The sequence below is a fragment of the Apteryx mantelli genome, chromosome 4 (genome assembly GCF_036417845.1).
Source record: "Apteryx mantelli isolate bAptMan1 chromosome 4, bAptMan1.hap1, whole genome shotgun sequence".
Classification (NCBI taxonomy): domain Eukaryota; kingdom Metazoa; phylum Chordata; class Aves; order Apterygiformes; family Apterygidae; genus Apteryx; species Apteryx mantelli.
Genome location: NC_089981.1, coordinates 18,800,652 through 18,818,149, shown reverse-complemented (window position 1 = coordinate 18,818,149; position 17,498 = coordinate 18,800,652). Strand labels below are relative to the sequence as shown.

The 17,498-nt window shown below is 43.2% G+C and overlaps 1 protein-coding gene across 1 annotated transcript in view; it reads right to left on the bottom strand.

The window, feature by feature from the left end:
• The window catches only part of EPS8L2 (EPS8 signaling adaptor L2), a 79,397-nt gene that overhangs the window by 2,555 nt on the left and 59,344 nt on the right, over positions 1-17,498 (bottom strand). Inside the window, exons 11-20 of the mRNA XM_013945373.2 lie at positions 17,142-17,230; positions 14,635-14,709; positions 12,833-12,981; positions 12,428-12,554; positions 11,321-11,436; positions 7,178-7,289; positions 5,858-5,965; positions 4,187-4,328; positions 1,156-1,339; positions 116-248 (exon numbers count right to left, since the gene is read on the bottom strand). Coding sequence (XP_013800827.1) covers positions 116-248; positions 1,156-1,339; positions 4,187-4,328; positions 5,858-5,965; positions 7,178-7,289; positions 11,321-11,436; positions 12,428-12,554; positions 12,833-12,981; positions 14,635-14,709; positions 17,142-17,230 — 1,235 coding nt within the window. The remainder of the gene's footprint in view (positions 1-115; positions 249-1,155; positions 1,340-4,186; positions 4,329-5,857; positions 5,966-7,177; positions 7,290-11,320; positions 11,437-12,427; positions 12,555-12,832; positions 12,982-14,634; positions 14,710-17,141; positions 17,231-17,498) is intronic.

The window sequence follows — 17,498 nt, the reverse complement described above, 5'->3', positions numbered from 1 at the left end:
CTTAAAATTCTCTGCATTTTTAGTTTGTTTTTTGAAACTGCCTGTTTAAAGGGACACCCTGACACTGGTGGTAGAGGCATCCATTCAGGTAGGAATTGTCCAGAAAGCTACTTACCTCTAGTTGGTTTTTTTCCACTGTGATTTTGCTGTACACTCTGTTTCCCTCATCACCACACACCTTCTTTAGCTCATCTCTGTTCAGGGAGAAAAGCTGAGCTCCAGTAAGGATGCCAAGGTGATCCACTGTCCTGGAAGACACAAAGCGAGGGGGTAATTGTGCTGCATGTGGCCTCTCCCCAAAGGTGAGACGTCAGAGATAAAAGGGTCAGGAGCAGCTGAAGTACAGCCCCTGCATCAGGACCATATCACATGGCAGGCACTGGGACTGCACCCACGTGGCAGCTCTTGGGTAATCCAAGTCCTTGGCGAGAGCAACAGCAAGCTGTCAGGGTGAAGCCAGTGTCACAGTGTCACCCTGGCATCCAGTGCATGCCCAGCCCCACAGGTAACGCAGTGATTTCACCCCAACCTGTGTCTCATCTGGGAAGCAATCCTGGGGCTTCCCCTCTTAGCTAGTTGTGCAGAGTGAGCAGGGAGTATAACTTTTGATCCTCAACTATATGCAGCTTTTTGGCCCGTGTGTTTGCCAAGATTTGCGAACCCTGGTTGAGGGTCTGGCCAGAGATCCTTTAGGACAGACAGTTCCTCTGGGGACAGTCAGTGGTCTGGAATTGGTATTTCAGAGTCTCTCTTGGGTCATGTTTAGTTAGTTATTTTTCTGTAAGTTCAGCACTCTGAACTGGCTGACTGTGGGTCCAAATAAGCGCCCACGCTAGGAAGTCATAGAGCATTTGCCTGTAGGTTGTGGGATAGCAAGACCATTCCTTTATTTGCAGCTGCTCCTTAGATCTGCTTTGCTATAGCGTAAGACAACACTTACTTGATAACATAGGACAATGAAAGGGAGTAAGTTTGGGCTGTATATTGTACTAGTCATATAGACCATATTAAATATGATTACAATCTAATTTGCAACACAGTTGCTATAAGTAAATAAAAGTTACTTGTAATCTAGTTGAAATGTTGCAAGTTGCCTCCCCCACTCCTTTTTAAATGAAGTATCAGCATTTCATATAGTAGCAATGCAGATTTTACCCTTTGCTGAATGACTTTGCCTCCAGCCAAGCTTTGACTTCTTCAGCACTGGATTCAAAGGTAAGGGGCACAAGAACTTGCTGAGGTTTTTCCACTTTGAAATTCCTCTGGGGAGGCTGAATTTTACTGTTTGTGATCTTCTTTAGCAACTCGTCATTCAGCTCATCCATTTGATGCATGAGTTCTGGGGAAACAAGGCACACCTTTTAGAGGACAAGTAGAGAGTCGTGAGAAAAATTAAGTCTCCAGTTACAAATCCTGTTAAATTATTGTGGTTGCAGTGAAATTGTAAGGAAGATCAGAATGTGGCTTAGCATTTTTATTAACTCTGTAAACACTCACACCAAAGGCAGGGATGTGCTTACTTTTGTATTTTAGTTTTAAAGAGCATGCTCTGTTAGAACAATAGGTTGAGCAATGACATTTTGACCTTCAAATTTCCATCAAGAACAAATGTGTTAAGGGAGACCTCCACAGTTTTGGAGAGCTCACAGACAGCCAGAGCAAACTGCAGGAATCTCCATGTCCTGTGCTCCCAAGCCAATATTCTCAACTTCTTTCAGCTTTTGAAACCTCACTTTCTCTTTGGGAGAAACCTAGATTTCTGCAATTCTTCTCCAGAGTGATGGAGAGGGAGAATCGCAAAATAACCAAATGCTCCTAGCCCACACAGCAATTGCTGAATCTAAAAAGCTGCTTATGGGTTTCTTACAGTGTGACTGTCCCCCAGGACAGGCACATGGTTTGGTACAAGCACTGCATGTCCGAGATTCTGGCCTCACTGCTTCAGTCACGTCCATTTGGCTAATTGGAGAGTCTTGGTACAAATGCTACTGCTTCCAGGAGAAATGAAATCTGTTTCAGATGTTGATCATCACTGATTCAGCTGTATCATTTCTAGAGGAAAATGTATTCTCTGTCATGGTATTTATCAGCAGACTCTAAACCATCTCACTTAATAAACACATATTCTCCAATCCATATTTGAGTAGAGATTGGTCTGGTATGAGAAAAGAGAGCTCACATCTATAGCTGTACTTGCTTTTAGTCTGCAGGAGCTAGACTGACTGGAAAACTTCTGTTGAAGAGCACTTATTGGGGGAAAAGTGTGTCATATTTGACAAAATAATCAGAGGATGTTTTGAGAACATGTTAATTTGGGGTGACTGGTATCTATGGCAGGTGTTGGTAAGGACCTGTGTTTTGACCTAATCTGTATAAAATTCTGTATTTTGACCTATGCCATGTTTCTTGCTAACCTTTCCTGTTTATCAAACCTCATTCAAAGGACATAAAAACCTCCTAGCAGAAGTTTGCTCAATAGTGTAAAATATCTGACCTGGCAGTCTCTTTGCTCCCACTGGTGCTGCCTGCTAGCTGGTAAGCAAGAGACAGGGTCTGTTTTCCCTGAAGTCTTTTGTTGCTGTTGTGTTTTTGCTTTAATTCATCATCTTCCTGTTTTTGAGTTACTTAGTTCCCTTCAGGCTATTAAAATAAGGAAACTGCCCTGCAAACTTAGCAGCAGGGAGGAGAAAAACCCAGACCATGTGTGAGAGCAAACATGGAGGCCCGACTGTCTGTCTTTGAGAATGGGTTGCCATTCTCCCATACCCCTGTTTTGCCATTTATATTCTTCCTAGTGCCTCTTCATTTTCTCCTGGTGTGAAAGGCAGAGTCTGGGAGCACCTACAATTTGAACTTTGTTTTTAAGCTGTAGCCCTGCTCCCTCTACTTTTCAGTACTCACTGCTGCTTCTAATAAGTAATTTGCTGATCCAAATCCTCAGAGCTCTGGCTTTTGCTGTGCAAGTAAATAGAAGTGGCAGGAAGCATGAACTGGAGAGGGAGCCACACACTCATAAAACTTCTGTGATATATTACCCAGTATCACTTTTTCCATGAAACTCCTGAAGACTGTGGGAAATAACACAGTGCTATTAATAGATCCCTGACTGTGATGCTTATATTATGGGCCTTTCTGTTATCCCCAAAGGGCTCCTGCTTTGAGGAGTCTGCAGGAGCTGAAGAGGGGATGAACCCTAGCTGTGGCCTTTGGGAGACAGCTTGCTAAAAGTGTATCCAGGGTGTGATGAGGGAGGTGAGTGGAGTTGATTTGTGTGCCTGTGGTACTAGATTGCTTTTAGTGTCCTAAAGACGTTGGTTGCCACAGGGCACTCAGTAGAAGTGGGAAGAGGAGGAAGGTTAAGGTGGAAGGAGGGTCCAGGTGACATTAAATCACCTTTTTACCCTCCTTGTCTCAAGCCGCTTGACAGCCCATACTGTGAGTCAGTGAACTCCTAAGGACTGATCTGTTGGCTGCTGTACTGTCTGGTCCCTCCTTGGAGAAAGAGCCCTGTGTGGCTTTGCCATCCCAAGGGTAACAGAGGGTGTGAAGAACATCTCGTAAGTTAGCTCCTTGACAGTCTCTCAAGGTGTCTGCACTGCAGAAATCCTGCCCTGACCAGAACTAGGCCTTGCTCAGTTCCTGGGTACTTATCTCCGTTCTTTTACAGGGAATAAAGTGATTCTAACCTTGCTCCAAAAGCTCCACTTCTCCATCATTTTTTTAAGCTAACGTGTAATTTTTGTGTGCCCACTATATTTGTTTATGCAATACCAGGGTTTCCTGTGTTGTGCTCCCACGCACCCTTCCTAAGATACTTCTCTAAAATCTCAGGGCCTGGTCTTTTGTACATCTCCTCTAAAATCACTGGTAGTCTATTGCTTATCATTATTTAAAAGGTGCAGGGCACTCCTTGTGCAGAGCCTTGTGTGAGTGAACATGCGCTGGACAGGTAGTGCTGGACACATGCACATAGCAACCCAAACAGCAGATAGACCATTACTGTAAAAGTAGAGAGAGAGAAATAAAACCTCTAGGACAGACAGCAAGCAAAGGCATGTGCTCACAGAAACTTTTCAATTAAGTCCTGAAATGCAAAACTGTGGTGCCAAGCTCTCTGGCTGCCTGAGGTCGCTCTGTCTGGTGTGAGAGGTGCCCTGATGCTAGGAACGCGATACGGGAAACATACGTTCTTTGGCATCCTGGGGAGAGTTGCGCGCTAACATTTCACTTCCCCATTTATCACCAGCATAGCTGGCAGGTAGCTTGTGAGTTGGGCTGGATGGTCCGTATCCTCTGGGACTCAGATCTCCTTTGTACCTCTGATTAGACTAGATGATAAGAAAGAAAAAATGTGTAAGGGTTGTTTGTTTTTTTTTCATTTTTCATTTTCTCAAGCTTTTTGCTTCCCTCCCAAAGTAACAAATGGAGGGGCAAATTGTCTTGTCCTCCCTGTGGTGATCTAGCAGCACTCAGCTGAGGTTCATGTGCACTCAGGTGGAGCTGTGTGGAACAAGCTCCCTCTGGGGGGATCTTGTAAGTAAGGATACAAACCAAACCAAAGGCCTATTGCTAAGGCATTTACACCCCGGGGAAGCCTGTGCTACGCTCACCACGTGGAGAGGCGTGGTGTTTTATACGCAGTTTGTACTGCTGTGGATGACTGCTCTCACAGTTCAGAGCAAGCATGACTCAGCCCTGTAGCCTTTCGGTATGCAAACATTACTGCTCATAGGACGTCCCTAAAGATGGAGAGCACGGGAAGCAAAATATTTTTATATAAAGAGAGAAAAACAGAAATGCCATTTGAAGCTAAAACTTCAATGCTCTAGTAACTGGGTGCAGAGTGGGACCATTGCCAAATGCCCAGAGCTGTATGGAGAGAGTTTTTTGACATCATTTTGATTAGACTAAGAGGGCTTTTGCCTAGAGGTCTGCTGGGGCACTTTGTCCTTTGCCCAAGCTGTGAAATACCGAAAAGGGAAGCAATTCTGTGCTTCCTTAGGGCATTTAGAACTTTCTGCCTCCACATTTTTGCAATACGAGGTGCTTGAGAGCAATACTCCATTAATATTTACTTAGATGGTATTACCATCTACCTCCACTCCAATAACCTGTTCCTACCCCTCTGATATCTTCTGGTGCTGAACTGAACTGGATGAGAGAACTGTTTGTTTTTAATTTAATCCCCAACAAAAACCTCAGCTTTTTGGGTAAAGTTTGTTTTTGCGGCTGCATTAGCTCCTTCATCCTGTTCACAGCACAGCCGTAAAAGCAGCAGGGTTTCACAACAAGAGGAGATGGTAAACCATAGGCTGAGAAGCATGTGGGTTTGGAGATGCAAAAGGTGGAACTATTTCAAGCCAGTGGGACCAGCAGATATTTGGTAACATGAAACCTCAACATGAGACCTTTTCTGTTGGGATGCCCGGTCATGGTGCTAGGCTTGGGGTGGGTGTCTCTTTGAGCTAGGGTCCCTCTCAGTAGCAGGCTGCTCTCTACAGCACAGGACCTCAGCCTTCACCTGCCCCATAACCCTGCTTGCCAGGTGCTCTTGATGGTGGGCAATGTGCTTAGCATTACAGAGAGGGAGAAAAATGTGAGCCTGTGGAGCAGATGGGATCAATATGCCTGGTTTGGGGAGAGGGAAGGCAAGATTGTGGCAAAATGTGAGAGTTTTAGCATAGGAGACTCGGGAACCTCCAGGATCCTGGGTCATTTACTTGTGGGGGAGGTCTGGCTCATGCAGACCTGTGCGCAGTATCCTAAGAAATCCAGGAAAGTCTAATTACAAGGTTATTCTCAGTGGCTAGTTATGCCCTGTAGCTAATTACCAGTTAAATATCACCTGACTATAGACCTGTTCGAGCTCTTCCAGTTTCACCACATCCAGGATGTTATAAGGGACATAACCAGCCTGTCCACTCCGGTTGAGCAATTTCCACCACTGCTTATTATCTTCCAACACCTGAGAAAAGGAGAAAAATACCTTTGCTAGTGAGAACATTGGATTTATGGCATAGAGAATGGCATATAGTGAAAGGAAAACACACGGTAACGTGAAGTTGTCAGAATAACATCACAGAGTCCAGGAACTGGCAAACAGACCTGTGTTACACTATTTCCAGTTCAGGACTGAAGTATTTCCTGAAAACCATCAAAAACATATCATAATGGCCTATAGGAGAGCACCTCTGGGGGAAAATATAGATCCAGGGTGCTGACAAACTCATAGTTCCTTCTTAATTTGCCTGTTTCTTTCTCTCTCTCTCTCTCTCTCTCTTTTTCCTCAGTGACTGAGTGTGCTTTGTCTTTTTGCATTAGAAAACATTAAAAGTAATCCTGCCAGAGATGGAAGGAAAAAAAAAAAGCTACAGGATTGTCATATAACTTGATCACAATATGTCCCATCACAACAGACAATATAGTCATAACATAGCATAATTGCATCATAACCATGATGTGGCAAGGAGGCAGCCCCATCGCTGAGATATCTGCTATTGCAATCTCCCCCTTGCTCCTTTTAGCAGGCTTCTTTTTACCCAGAACTCTGATTTTAAAAAAATCACTGTATGGTGAGGAAACTTTTCTGAGTGCCGGTATTACTGCACTGCCTTGATGTTTATTTCTATTTAGCTCTGGATAGATCTATAGTTGAGAAACTCTGGTTTTGAAATAAATCAGTTTATCCAGGTTGAACTTTGCTAGCAAGGCACCACACACTTTTCTTATTCTAGCTACATTGCTTCAAGTCATATGTCTGTCATAGTGTGTAGAACCCGAGTTGTGTTCTACATTCCCCAGCTACCAGTGGTGTTGCAGTAAGAGAGAGGTTAAGAAAAAGGATGTTTTCCTGGAAAATAACTCCCCCTTTTTTTTGGTGACAATGAACATAGGCCCAGTAAGTGAATGAGTAGTGTGCTACAGGGATATATTTCCTTCCTCCTCATCGTTACTTAAGAAAAGGCATCACTGACACATTTCAGCTGAGCATATGACCTGAAGCATTCAATCAGCCTGCTCCAGCTCAGGCTTAAAGCTTTACATTTGAACAAAGCTTTGTGTTGCCACTCAGAAAATACCAAGCGAAAAAGACTTGGCACTTGCCGGTCTTGAGCCTTCTCTCCTTTTCCTGGAAAGGGGAGAAGGGCACACCTTGTTCCTGAGCACCTTCACCTACCTCCAGGATTTCATCCTTAAGCACTGAGAGTTCATTGGCATTTCGCGCAGTGAAATCGTAGCGGATTTTGGCATATCTCTTCGGTGGGGCCATTCCCTGTGCCTCAAAATTCCTTCAAGAGAGTAAAAAAATGGAGTTATAGTGGAGGACCCTCCAATAGCTAGGACAATATAGGTCCACTCGCAAAAGACAAGTGGTGATGACTGTCTGCCACTTCAGGTAGAGAGCTGGTTTTATGCTTATGTTAGAGGGAGGCAGTGCCCCCTTTTTCCTCTGTTTTGCAGAAGATTTTGATCCCTTGTTTTAGTAAACACCCTGTGTTAAAGAAAAAAAAAAAGGCTCTTTGGACAGTGGCCTTTTTGTGCGACAATGAGGCTGCCGCCTTCAGAGTGGGACAAAAGACAGTTTTTCCCGTCCCCATTTTTGCTGCAGCAAAGACTGGGGAGACTGACAAAGCACAAATAAAATACCCTGATTCTACCCCTTGTGAAAAATAAGTGTGAAGCACTCATGTCCTGATGGCTGGGAAACTGTCCCATGTGCCAAAGCAGGGGATAAGCAGGCTCTGAAGCTGGAGCAGAGGGATGCTACTGGATATCAAAAATGAGCACAAGTAGAAATGACTGGAAATCTGTCCTTTTTTTTTTTTTTTTAACCAGGCAATGCTGATCCACTGAAGCAAAATTCTGCAGGTTCACAGGAAAAGTGAGCTTGAATGTTTTTCATTCTAAAATACATGTGGAGGAAGGGGAATGTGTTTAAGTATTTTGCTTGGAAGTTTTTTGACACAAGAATATATGGTTTTCAATGTTAAACTGGCTTTTCATTTGGAGAGAGATATGGAATCAATATAATAGATCTTTAAAAATGAAAATTGGTGAAAAGTGGAAGAAAAGTTTTTTTTTGTGACCCAAAATGAAATCTTTTATTTTTCATGGTTTTTAAGCCTGGCTTAGGAAAATTTTCCATCTTCTACTTCTCCAGTTAGGATGGGTATAGTGTTATATTTTTAATTCCAAAAATGTTGGCAGTGTGGGAAACCTGTTGTACCTAGTTCTGCAAGGGTAAGAACTATTTTGACACACTTTCTCTGGATCTTTCTGTTTATGACTTGCGACCAGCACAGCTACACAGTGCAGTTCCCAAGTGCTTATATTCATAGCGAGCATACCAACAGGAGGTCGGATACTCTTCCAGTAGAGCTACACCAATTTATGTCAAGGCTAGAGCAACTCAGTGAAGCGGTGGTTCCAGTGCTGCTAATGACTACAGTTTTTATCATTATGTTTGCCCATTTCTGAGTTCTTGGTTTTGATCAGTGACTTTATAATCTGTGGACTCTTATCTGTCTGCTGAGGCATCTGTAAAATGACTTTAAAAAGTAAGTCCGTTATGTTTAGGTTTCAGTTCATTTTACTATCTTCATTAGATAGCTTTTGATGGTCTGAAGAAGGTTGAAACCACTGGTCTAGTGGTTTTATATCATGCCCATGACTGTAGCATTGTCTTTAGTTTGCTTGATTTGGGACAGCTCTTGGTCTTGTTGCAGCCACATGCAATGTATAAGTTGTAAGTGTGTAACTGGGGAGAGTTTGGAGCAGGCTTGCAGGCAGATTGAATCTGCCACTAAGGAAAGGGAGTGGTGGCCTTACCCAGCAATGCCCTGAAGGCAGGGAGAGGGAGGAATGCCTGTGCTATGTAGAAGTCATTTCTTTTGTAGCCTTCCAGAAGGTAAACGACTCATGAGAAAAGGAGTGAAGGCCAGAGGAGTTTAAAGCTAAGGAGCACTTTGTGCACGCCTAGATTTTACATGAGAGACCTTTGCTGATTATTGCTTGGGGCTTTCATGACACTTCTCAGCAGCCAAAAGCCATGGCGTAAATAATAATACTGATGCATGGGTATTTTTGTTAAAATTGTGTCTTTTGGTTAGAGAACTAGTTTAAAGTACCCTTAAAAAAGCATGGGTATGCCAGGAGATGCAGCTGTCCCAGGACTGTGATCCTGGCAAACATCTAGGTAGACTTGGCTCAAGTCTAGTCTGAAGTGAAGAAGGCATCTAAGCCCATTCTCAATTTCAGTATCTGCTTCAGCACCATTGACTTCAATGTTTTTTTTCTTAAATGTTATCCATAAGGAAAAGTTGTTGTTGACAGTCTGAAAGATGGGTGAAAGGTGAAGCCAGAGGAACAAAAAGCTGGTGAAACCCTCTGGCTGAATTCTTTTCTGTTCTTTTAACTCCTAGCTTTTCTTTTAGAAAGAGATCTCTGTCATAAATTTTTGTCACATCAATAAACTATATTCCAAAGTAAAAAGAATTGCTTTATCACTTGGAATTCCCATCTCAGCCAACTCAAATAGCTCTGCCAATCCAAAACCGATGACACCCATCCCAGGAAAAAGAGAGACCCTCATCTACTGTTCAGTAAGTCCCCACTGTAGTTAAACTGGGTGGTGTCTCAGGGAAACAGTCACCTTTGCAAAATGGCACATTGCTAATTTGTATTCCAGGACTCAATACTAATTTTTGTAGTTTTTCTGTGTTGAGACTAACAGATGAACCTGTTTGTTTAAGTGCATTTATCTATCAGTCATTTAAGATGGACTTAAGCGTTCGCCTGTAAACTAACTTTTCCTCATTTTTCATAACTTCATTGAGGAAGATGGAACTGGAAAACAGAATTTGTTACCATAATTCTCTCCCCACTCAACAAACTGTGTCTGTAGTATTTTATGGTCCCAGCAGAACCTTTGATGGGGTGAATTATTTTGCTGATATAAGTGGATTTGAGGTATTTTGCTATGAAACTGAACTTTTGGTAATAGTAGTAGAGCTCATAAAGGTTTTAGAATAGAACATAAAGCCATGAGAAGGCAGTCTGGCTTGAAACTTTTTTCCAGTCTAGAGCTGGCTCCAAAAAAGTGCATGGTTAAGTGTTTTGCTGGGTCTGGACTTCTAATATTAAATGATTTCATGGACCTTCAGTGTAATCGAGGCTTGTGCTTGGGCAAAACAGAAGACAGTTCATAACTTATGTCAAATTACTGTAAAGCCAGATGAGTATGGCTGAGAATTCATTTGTAATTTGGGAAGAGTTTGTTGAAACTCAGAGATCTCATGAAAAATTGAAAGGCATAAACCTGTGTAAACAAACAAACAAACAAAAAGCCCCTAAATTTTGAACCAATAATAATTTCATAAGGACTTTTTACCATTGAGTAACTGATGATAGAAAACAGCAGGGCACAGTGTTTGATTAAATTGTGAAAGAGCCATCCTTTGGAAAAAGCCTGAGGCAAAGGGACGGCCCGGTCTTCACCCAAGAGGGTGGTTTTTTTGAGGAGGGTCTCTTCCATTTTCTGGGTTTATCTCATTAAGAAGAGTTGTCTGAAGTCAACTTCATGGCAGTCTCTTGATGGAGAGATGGGCAACACTGAAAACAAATTATCATTTTATCCAGCCTCTAGTAAATGTTTTTCCTTTTGGTTGTGACCAAAAGCAAAAGGAAGAACTTCTGCCTCCAGTGAAACAAAACAGCATTTCCTCAGTTAAAATGTTTTCCATGCAATGCTGCTGAGATCAAACTGTTCTTTCTAAGCACTACATTTTTCAATGGCAGAAAACTTGCATGTGCTCATGCCTTAGTATGGATTCCTCCTCATAAAAAAGTTCCTTGCACACAAGCTGTTGTGTCTTCAGGCTGAATGGAGAGCTACTAACTTCTCTAAATGTTCAGTGAACAAAGAGTGCAGCATGCTATCTTCTGCACATGATTTTTAGTATTAATTTGGTGGACTGACATTATGAAACAAAACATACTGATGGACTAGATAAATCAGTCAATACTTTTGCCTCCTGTGGTGGAAAACACATGTAACCTATTTCCTTGCAGACCAGCTGGTGATTAAATAGCAGACACTGTTTACATGAATAATTGCTTGTTGGATCTTTGAGTTCTCTTGATCTCATTAACAAGTTTGAATTAATAATAGCAGAGAGTTATCTAACTGGATTAATAATAGCAGAGAGTTAGTTATCTAAAGGCCAAAACATCTTGGTGTCATGATAAGTTGTGGTGGGTGCTTCTGAGGTTACCAGCTGGGAGCCAAGGCACCACTTTCCAGGGGGGTGCTGATATTTACCTATTTACATGTTGAGTTACGTTCTGCTTAAAGGCATCCACAGCTTGCGTCTGATCAGCTGACTGGCCACGCTTGAGTGAGGAGTTACGGTAAGGATATCCATTGGCTGATGATAGCTGGAAAGGTAAAACAGAGTCAGTATTACCAGGGAAGGGGAAAGCTCTGTCAGAGATGAGGAAGGTGATAATGGTAGATGAATCACGGCCTGGAAGCTTTTGGTCAAGATGAGGCACACACCAAAGAAAAAAATGTTCTTCAGGGAAACCAGCATCCATGGGGCTCATTAAAGGCTCACCTAATTCCAGATATTCTGTTTCCCATTTTTCAGGAGCTGAGGCTGATTATTGCTTGCCCTTTTTTGGCTTTATTTTCTTTCCATATTTAAGTGGAGTGAGCAGATCCAACTGAGTTTTGAGCTGACTACTTGTTAAACACCACCACAAACTCCATGGTAGCACAGATGGGTCAGACCAGAATTTGAGATGTCAGAAGCACCTGACAGCTTTGCTCTCCCTGAAATACTGCTGGTTTCCTCTGTGCCAAATACAGAGGTTAGAGAAAATAGCTGCAGGCTGAGCTTATGTACAGTTGATGGTTATTCATCCTTTATGGTTGATTTGACAGCTCCATGTTACCTTGCCAAAGCTTCTCACTTTTAGGAAGGACTAGGGCTGACCTGTTGAAAGGGATGCCCAACAACTGCTAGCCTATTTGTGTGTGCCTCTGCTGCATGAGTATATTAGGCTATGAGATTTGGTACTGGCAGCAAAATCCCGTGCACTTGGGGTATTGGCCAAGCAGCAGACTCTGCCCAGATCTCTGCTCCTCTGTTTTAATGCTAATATACCGTGTCATTTGGAACTTCACTCCAATAACAGAGTTGAGCCCTGTGCTGCAGTTCATTGCATTCCCTCAGGTAAATCAGAGAACTGACGTCTCAATCTGTCATGATAAAACCCAGCAAGGACCTCACTACTGTAGGCAGGATGAGTTTTGCTTTCCAGCTTGTAAAGCATCAAGGGCTTCAGCAAAAGATGTTTCTCACTCTGAGAAAGTGGGAGGAAGGGGGAAAGGAAGGGAGAGGATGACTGGGAGCACAAAACTAACCTCTTCTTGCAAGTGTCCGATATCTATTTCCCAGGGAGCTCCACGGAAGATTTCCATGGGCGGTTCCCAGCCGTTGCGGAATTTGGGAATGTAGCTCGGGATGTTTGCTTCTCGAGGCCATTCAGCTCTAGGACATGAAGCAGGAATAAGCAGTGAGGGTCACAAGGAGCATGGGTCTGAGACCCTCCATTACTGTGTGTCAGGCAGAGGCAAGGTCACCAGGGCAAAGAGGATGTGAAATGCTATGCCCTGAGCTGTAAGCAACCATTAAAATTGTAGGGTTAGGGTGAAACAGACCCACATCCTCCTTTATCCTTGACCCTCCGACATAGCTATAAAACTAAGCATCCCTACTGTCTTTCTCAAGTGCTTGAGAAGCCTTGTGAACTGGCAGCCCTGTCTCACCTGGATCTGGTCCATGTCTCTCCCAAGGAGTCCCAGAGGCTCATCTCTTTTGGTGTCAGGTGTCCTCTGAGGAAATCTGTGGCATCTTTAGAAAGAAGCGGACTGAGGACAGACCTGGCAAGCTCAGGGCCACCACAGCTATTGACAATCTGGATTACACACAAACACATGCAAATACAAGAGATTTTGCAGGGGTTCAAAATGTCTAAGCAGCACACACAAAAGAACAGAAATCAAAGACAGAAAAATCAATGGCTCTGATCTTTTGGAGTCTCTGTGCATGCCCATTCCAAAGGAACCCACTCTACGCTCTATGGTGAGTACCTCTGAAACCATGCCACTTCATATTAGACTAGCAGTTCTAAAACTCCTTCTGTGCCTTCATACGTAAGGCTGAGGTTTCACAACACAGTTGAAATAAATGAATGGTTTGCTGCTACCTAAAAGGGATGCTGTGCTCCCCCAGCATCCTCTTGTTATCCTTGCACTGTCCTGACAGTCATTCAACAGGCAGTTTTTGTTAAGAAAAAGCAAACAGACAAATAAGGCAAATAGTTCCCCTGCCAACTTTGTGATCTGACTGAGTTCTCCAAGGAATAAAACGACAGTCAAAGGGCAAGCCTTCGTGCCAAGGGATTGCATGACTCCTGTTGACAACAGGTAATCCTTAGATCAACTCAGTTGTTTCAAGAAGCATCAACCTAAATCTTTGAAGAAGAGGGGACAGCTCAGAGGAAAGCAAGAATTTTTCTGTTGCAGTCAGAGCAATGTCTGAACTGAAAATTAGCCATTGTTGGAGATAGGATACATCATAAGCTGCCACATTAAAAAATGGAATAACTTAGGGTTTCTGTGTCACCTGTAGCTTCTTTTTCAAGTTGGGATACCTGTTTCCTACCTGCAAATATTGAGCCGTGTTTGCTTGAAGGTGGGACTAGGCTGATTCCAAATAGAAACTACAGAATGCTCACACTGTTGTTCACACCAAGTTTTTATTAATGTGGCAAAACAACTCATATTTGCTAGGGTTTGTGTTGATACATTTAGTTCAAGCTGGAAATTAAATCTGAGCCGGTGTTGTTTCTAGACTTTGCTGTGAATGCTTTATACAGCTCTGAGCAGTCTCCTAACTCTTCTGCATAATTTAGCTGACTATGAATGCAAAGGCAGTGGCTGCTGGGTTTCCCTGAGACAGTTCGCTTGGTGGGCTGGTTGTGTCCTCTCCCCTGCCATAATAGTTGCCACTGCGATCATGATCTCAGACTCAACCGTAGACTTCTTTTTTGAAGTATGAATCTCTCCAGGCTGAAAGGACTAAGTCATATGGGTAGAAAGCTATGTCTGACGGGGGAGTTGGCCCAAAGAGGACCACACAATACGCGCCAACCTTCTGATTTCATTTGCATCTGGCAGTTGACTGTAGTAACTTGGTGCTGACCCATGCATTTTTGCCATGGCAGATGTAGCAATAGTTACTGCAGGTCAAGTTCCTTTTGACTGCTAGTAATGTCTTACTTGCATTTATATACCCTAATCCTAGGATGACGGATTAACATGGACCTCTTTGGTCATTAAGTTTAATCCCCTGCAGATTGTAGCAACTGTGTCACATGGAGAGAAAACAACCATGCTCCCTCTTAAAACTAGTTAGATCACTCATCCTTACTGCTTTTCATTGCAGGGTATTGGCAGAATATGACTCCTCTTGAGGTGTAGAAATTTTTACCTAATTCACTCTAGTGTCCTGTCTATTCAGTCTCTCAGCATCACTAGAAATAAAAAGGCCTGTGAATAAGATTTACCAGTTCCAGTGGCCCAAATAGGAAATGCACCAACTCTGAAGCACTTGGGTTCTGGATGTGCTTTCTCAGTTTGGCCTGAAAAGAGAAAGGAAACCTCATTTAATCTTAACCTGTTTTTGACTCTTCTTTTCTGTGACATGGAGGAATTGTTGTTGACTGATATCTGGCTACAGTTAACAATACATCCTGAAAAGAAAGGAAACTCTTAATAGTTCACTTCAAATCAGGGAAGAAGATTAAATGTTTGGGGAGTAGGAGTCATTCTGTTTTAGATCATTTCTATTTGGTGTCCATTCCTAAGGGCCTTGACTTTCGGAAGGGGTGAAGCGTCTGCTGCTCTGTAAAAATCAGGCTCTTTAAAGCTGTTTTGAGAGAAAACTGAAAGCCTTGGTTTATTCTGGAAGCATTAGTGAAGAATCGAAGGCCTATTGCTTCTGATTCTTGCAAAGTTGAAAATCCCGTCAGTTCGCGTGAATGAAAACAACAGAGCGAGTGTTCTGCACGGTCCCTTGGCAAATTGCCGCAGGGAAAAATCTTCACCAAGGTCTTGCCTGTGTAGCGCATGTAGAGCTGCCCACTCCAGTGAAATGCTTGGTATTTGAAATAAACTGTAGTGGAATGGAGGAGCAAAATGCTTAGGATTACTTTACAGTAAGAATTGCATTGCATTAACAGCAATCAGCTAAGCTTGGTGAGAAAGCTTGTGCTTCCTTTCTATTCTTTTCTCATGTCTCATGCTGCTGGTATTGCTGCAATGGAAAACAGACCCCTTCCCTACCAAAATGCAAGGCCTAGTCATTTTAAATGCTGGCGATTAAACATTAATGTGGAGTGGAAAGTGTGAAATAATTGATGTTAACAGGGCAACTGAGCAAAGTGGCACTTCACAAGGAGGGCGCAGCTGTGCGGCATGTGACAAAGTCCTGGGGGCAGACACAACAGTGCTGCTCCGCCTGGATACCCCAGCCTCCTTCTTACTTTTCCCTGGCTTCTTGCCTGGAGAAGAGCTGCTCTTGGTGGGCTTGTGTACCCATGGACAGTAACGTCCAAGGCCTGAGTGCAGAGAGAGCTAAGATACATGAATGAATTTCCTACACGTTAGCTCACGTGCTGCTGATAGGGGGGCAGTAGCAATGCAGAGCTTGGTGGGGCTGCGTGTCAGAGTATTTACCCAGATTTTCAGTCTTGCAAATGAGTAATGAGTGCTTGCGACTGCATCATGCTATTGGTAGTGGCCAAGTTGGCTTGTACTGGATAGGACACTAACTCCAGTGTAGACATAAGCTGTGACTAAGGGTTTGGTTGACTGTGCTGGCTATACTGTATTTATCTCGACTGTGTGAGCAGCCAGAAAGGGCTGGGATGCAATAACCCAGCCTGGATTTCTTTCTGCTTGGAAAATCCTCAGCTGCTTCCTCAGGGCAGCCTTACTAACTTCTCAGGAATGATCTTGTTAGGCTGTGTTCACTGGGCAAGCTTGGTCAGAATTGATAGAACTTCCTTCTGGCTCATCACCCTGACGGGCTCACATACCTAATTAAGCAGAATTGGCAGCATTGGGAACATCTTTATGTTCCTGCTCTTCATCCCCTTCTTAATAAGGCAGCTCCTCCAGAGGAGAAACAAAGGAGGAGCTAGAAATCTCAGGGCAACGGGGGACATCAGTGTGATCAGTTATAACTGGAGACTTCCCAGACCCCTAGCTGAGGCAGCTTTACAGCTGTTTAGTACACAGAATCAAACAGGAACATAAGTTATCTTTTTTTTGTATATATATTTAAGTCCTAAATTTTATGCTTTGGAAGGATAACAAAGACTAGAGTTCTCACAGAATCACCCAGATTTTTAAAGCGTGCAAACAAAATTGAATATGAACAGTAAGGATGTCTATATAAGCCTTGGTATGGCTATCAGCAAGCCATGACCCTGGCTGTTCAGTCCCATCCTGTGTCACCACTCAGTTTGGGCTGGACTAGCATCTCTGCAGCCACAGGATGAATCTAGTAAGGGAACTGATCTGGCTTAAAATTAGCATGGCAAAAAGAAATTGGTTTGTTTTAATGTGTATGCTATCCCCAGTCCCATGCAGGGGCACAAATGCTTGTGCTGTCCTACAGAGAAGGAAGGTATGGAGAGGAAAGGGTTGCTCCTTTTTCTGGCAGAGCTGATGCACATCTGCACAACGTGTTTGTGAAACAGGGGTCCTAGTGCCTGTTGCATGGGAGCATGATGCTGGTGTTTGCACAGGCAGGCAGGAAGGTTTGTGCGTTTTTTGAATTTAGACTTTATGCCTTTATTTTCAGTTTAACAACTTGACCAGAGAAACCTGCACAAGCCTGAAACAATGGTTATTTTGTGATTGTTTATGGCAGAGAAATCTGGAATTCATACTTTTGTACTTCGGTAGTGGTTTTGGTTCAAATTTCATTTTAAATGTTTAGTAATTGTGATATATAGGGAAACAGCCCTATCACTGCATGGGACCAAAATACCCCTCTGTGTCTTACCAAGAGGTTAAAAGCCAGTTTGGTTTTCTGGAAGCAGTCGATGAACTCAGCCTCGCTTGGGGGTCTTGCTCGAAGAGTCAGTACTCCCTCTTTTAGGAGAAGGTGGAGAGAAAGACACTTTAATTAGAACGTCCTTTTCCAGGAGAGATTCGGGTCTCTGGCATGCACAAGACAGCAGAGATGGGTGCTGTGACTAGAACAACTCAGAATCAAGAGATGAGGAAAGCCAAAACATATCTCTCTGTGCTAGAGGTTGTGTGTGCTATGGAATAAGTTCCTAAGGAGCAGCAGGACCTACCGATCTGATGTATCTGTTTTTGGATCCATAGCCATACTGCTGCACTGACCTGGCCTTGC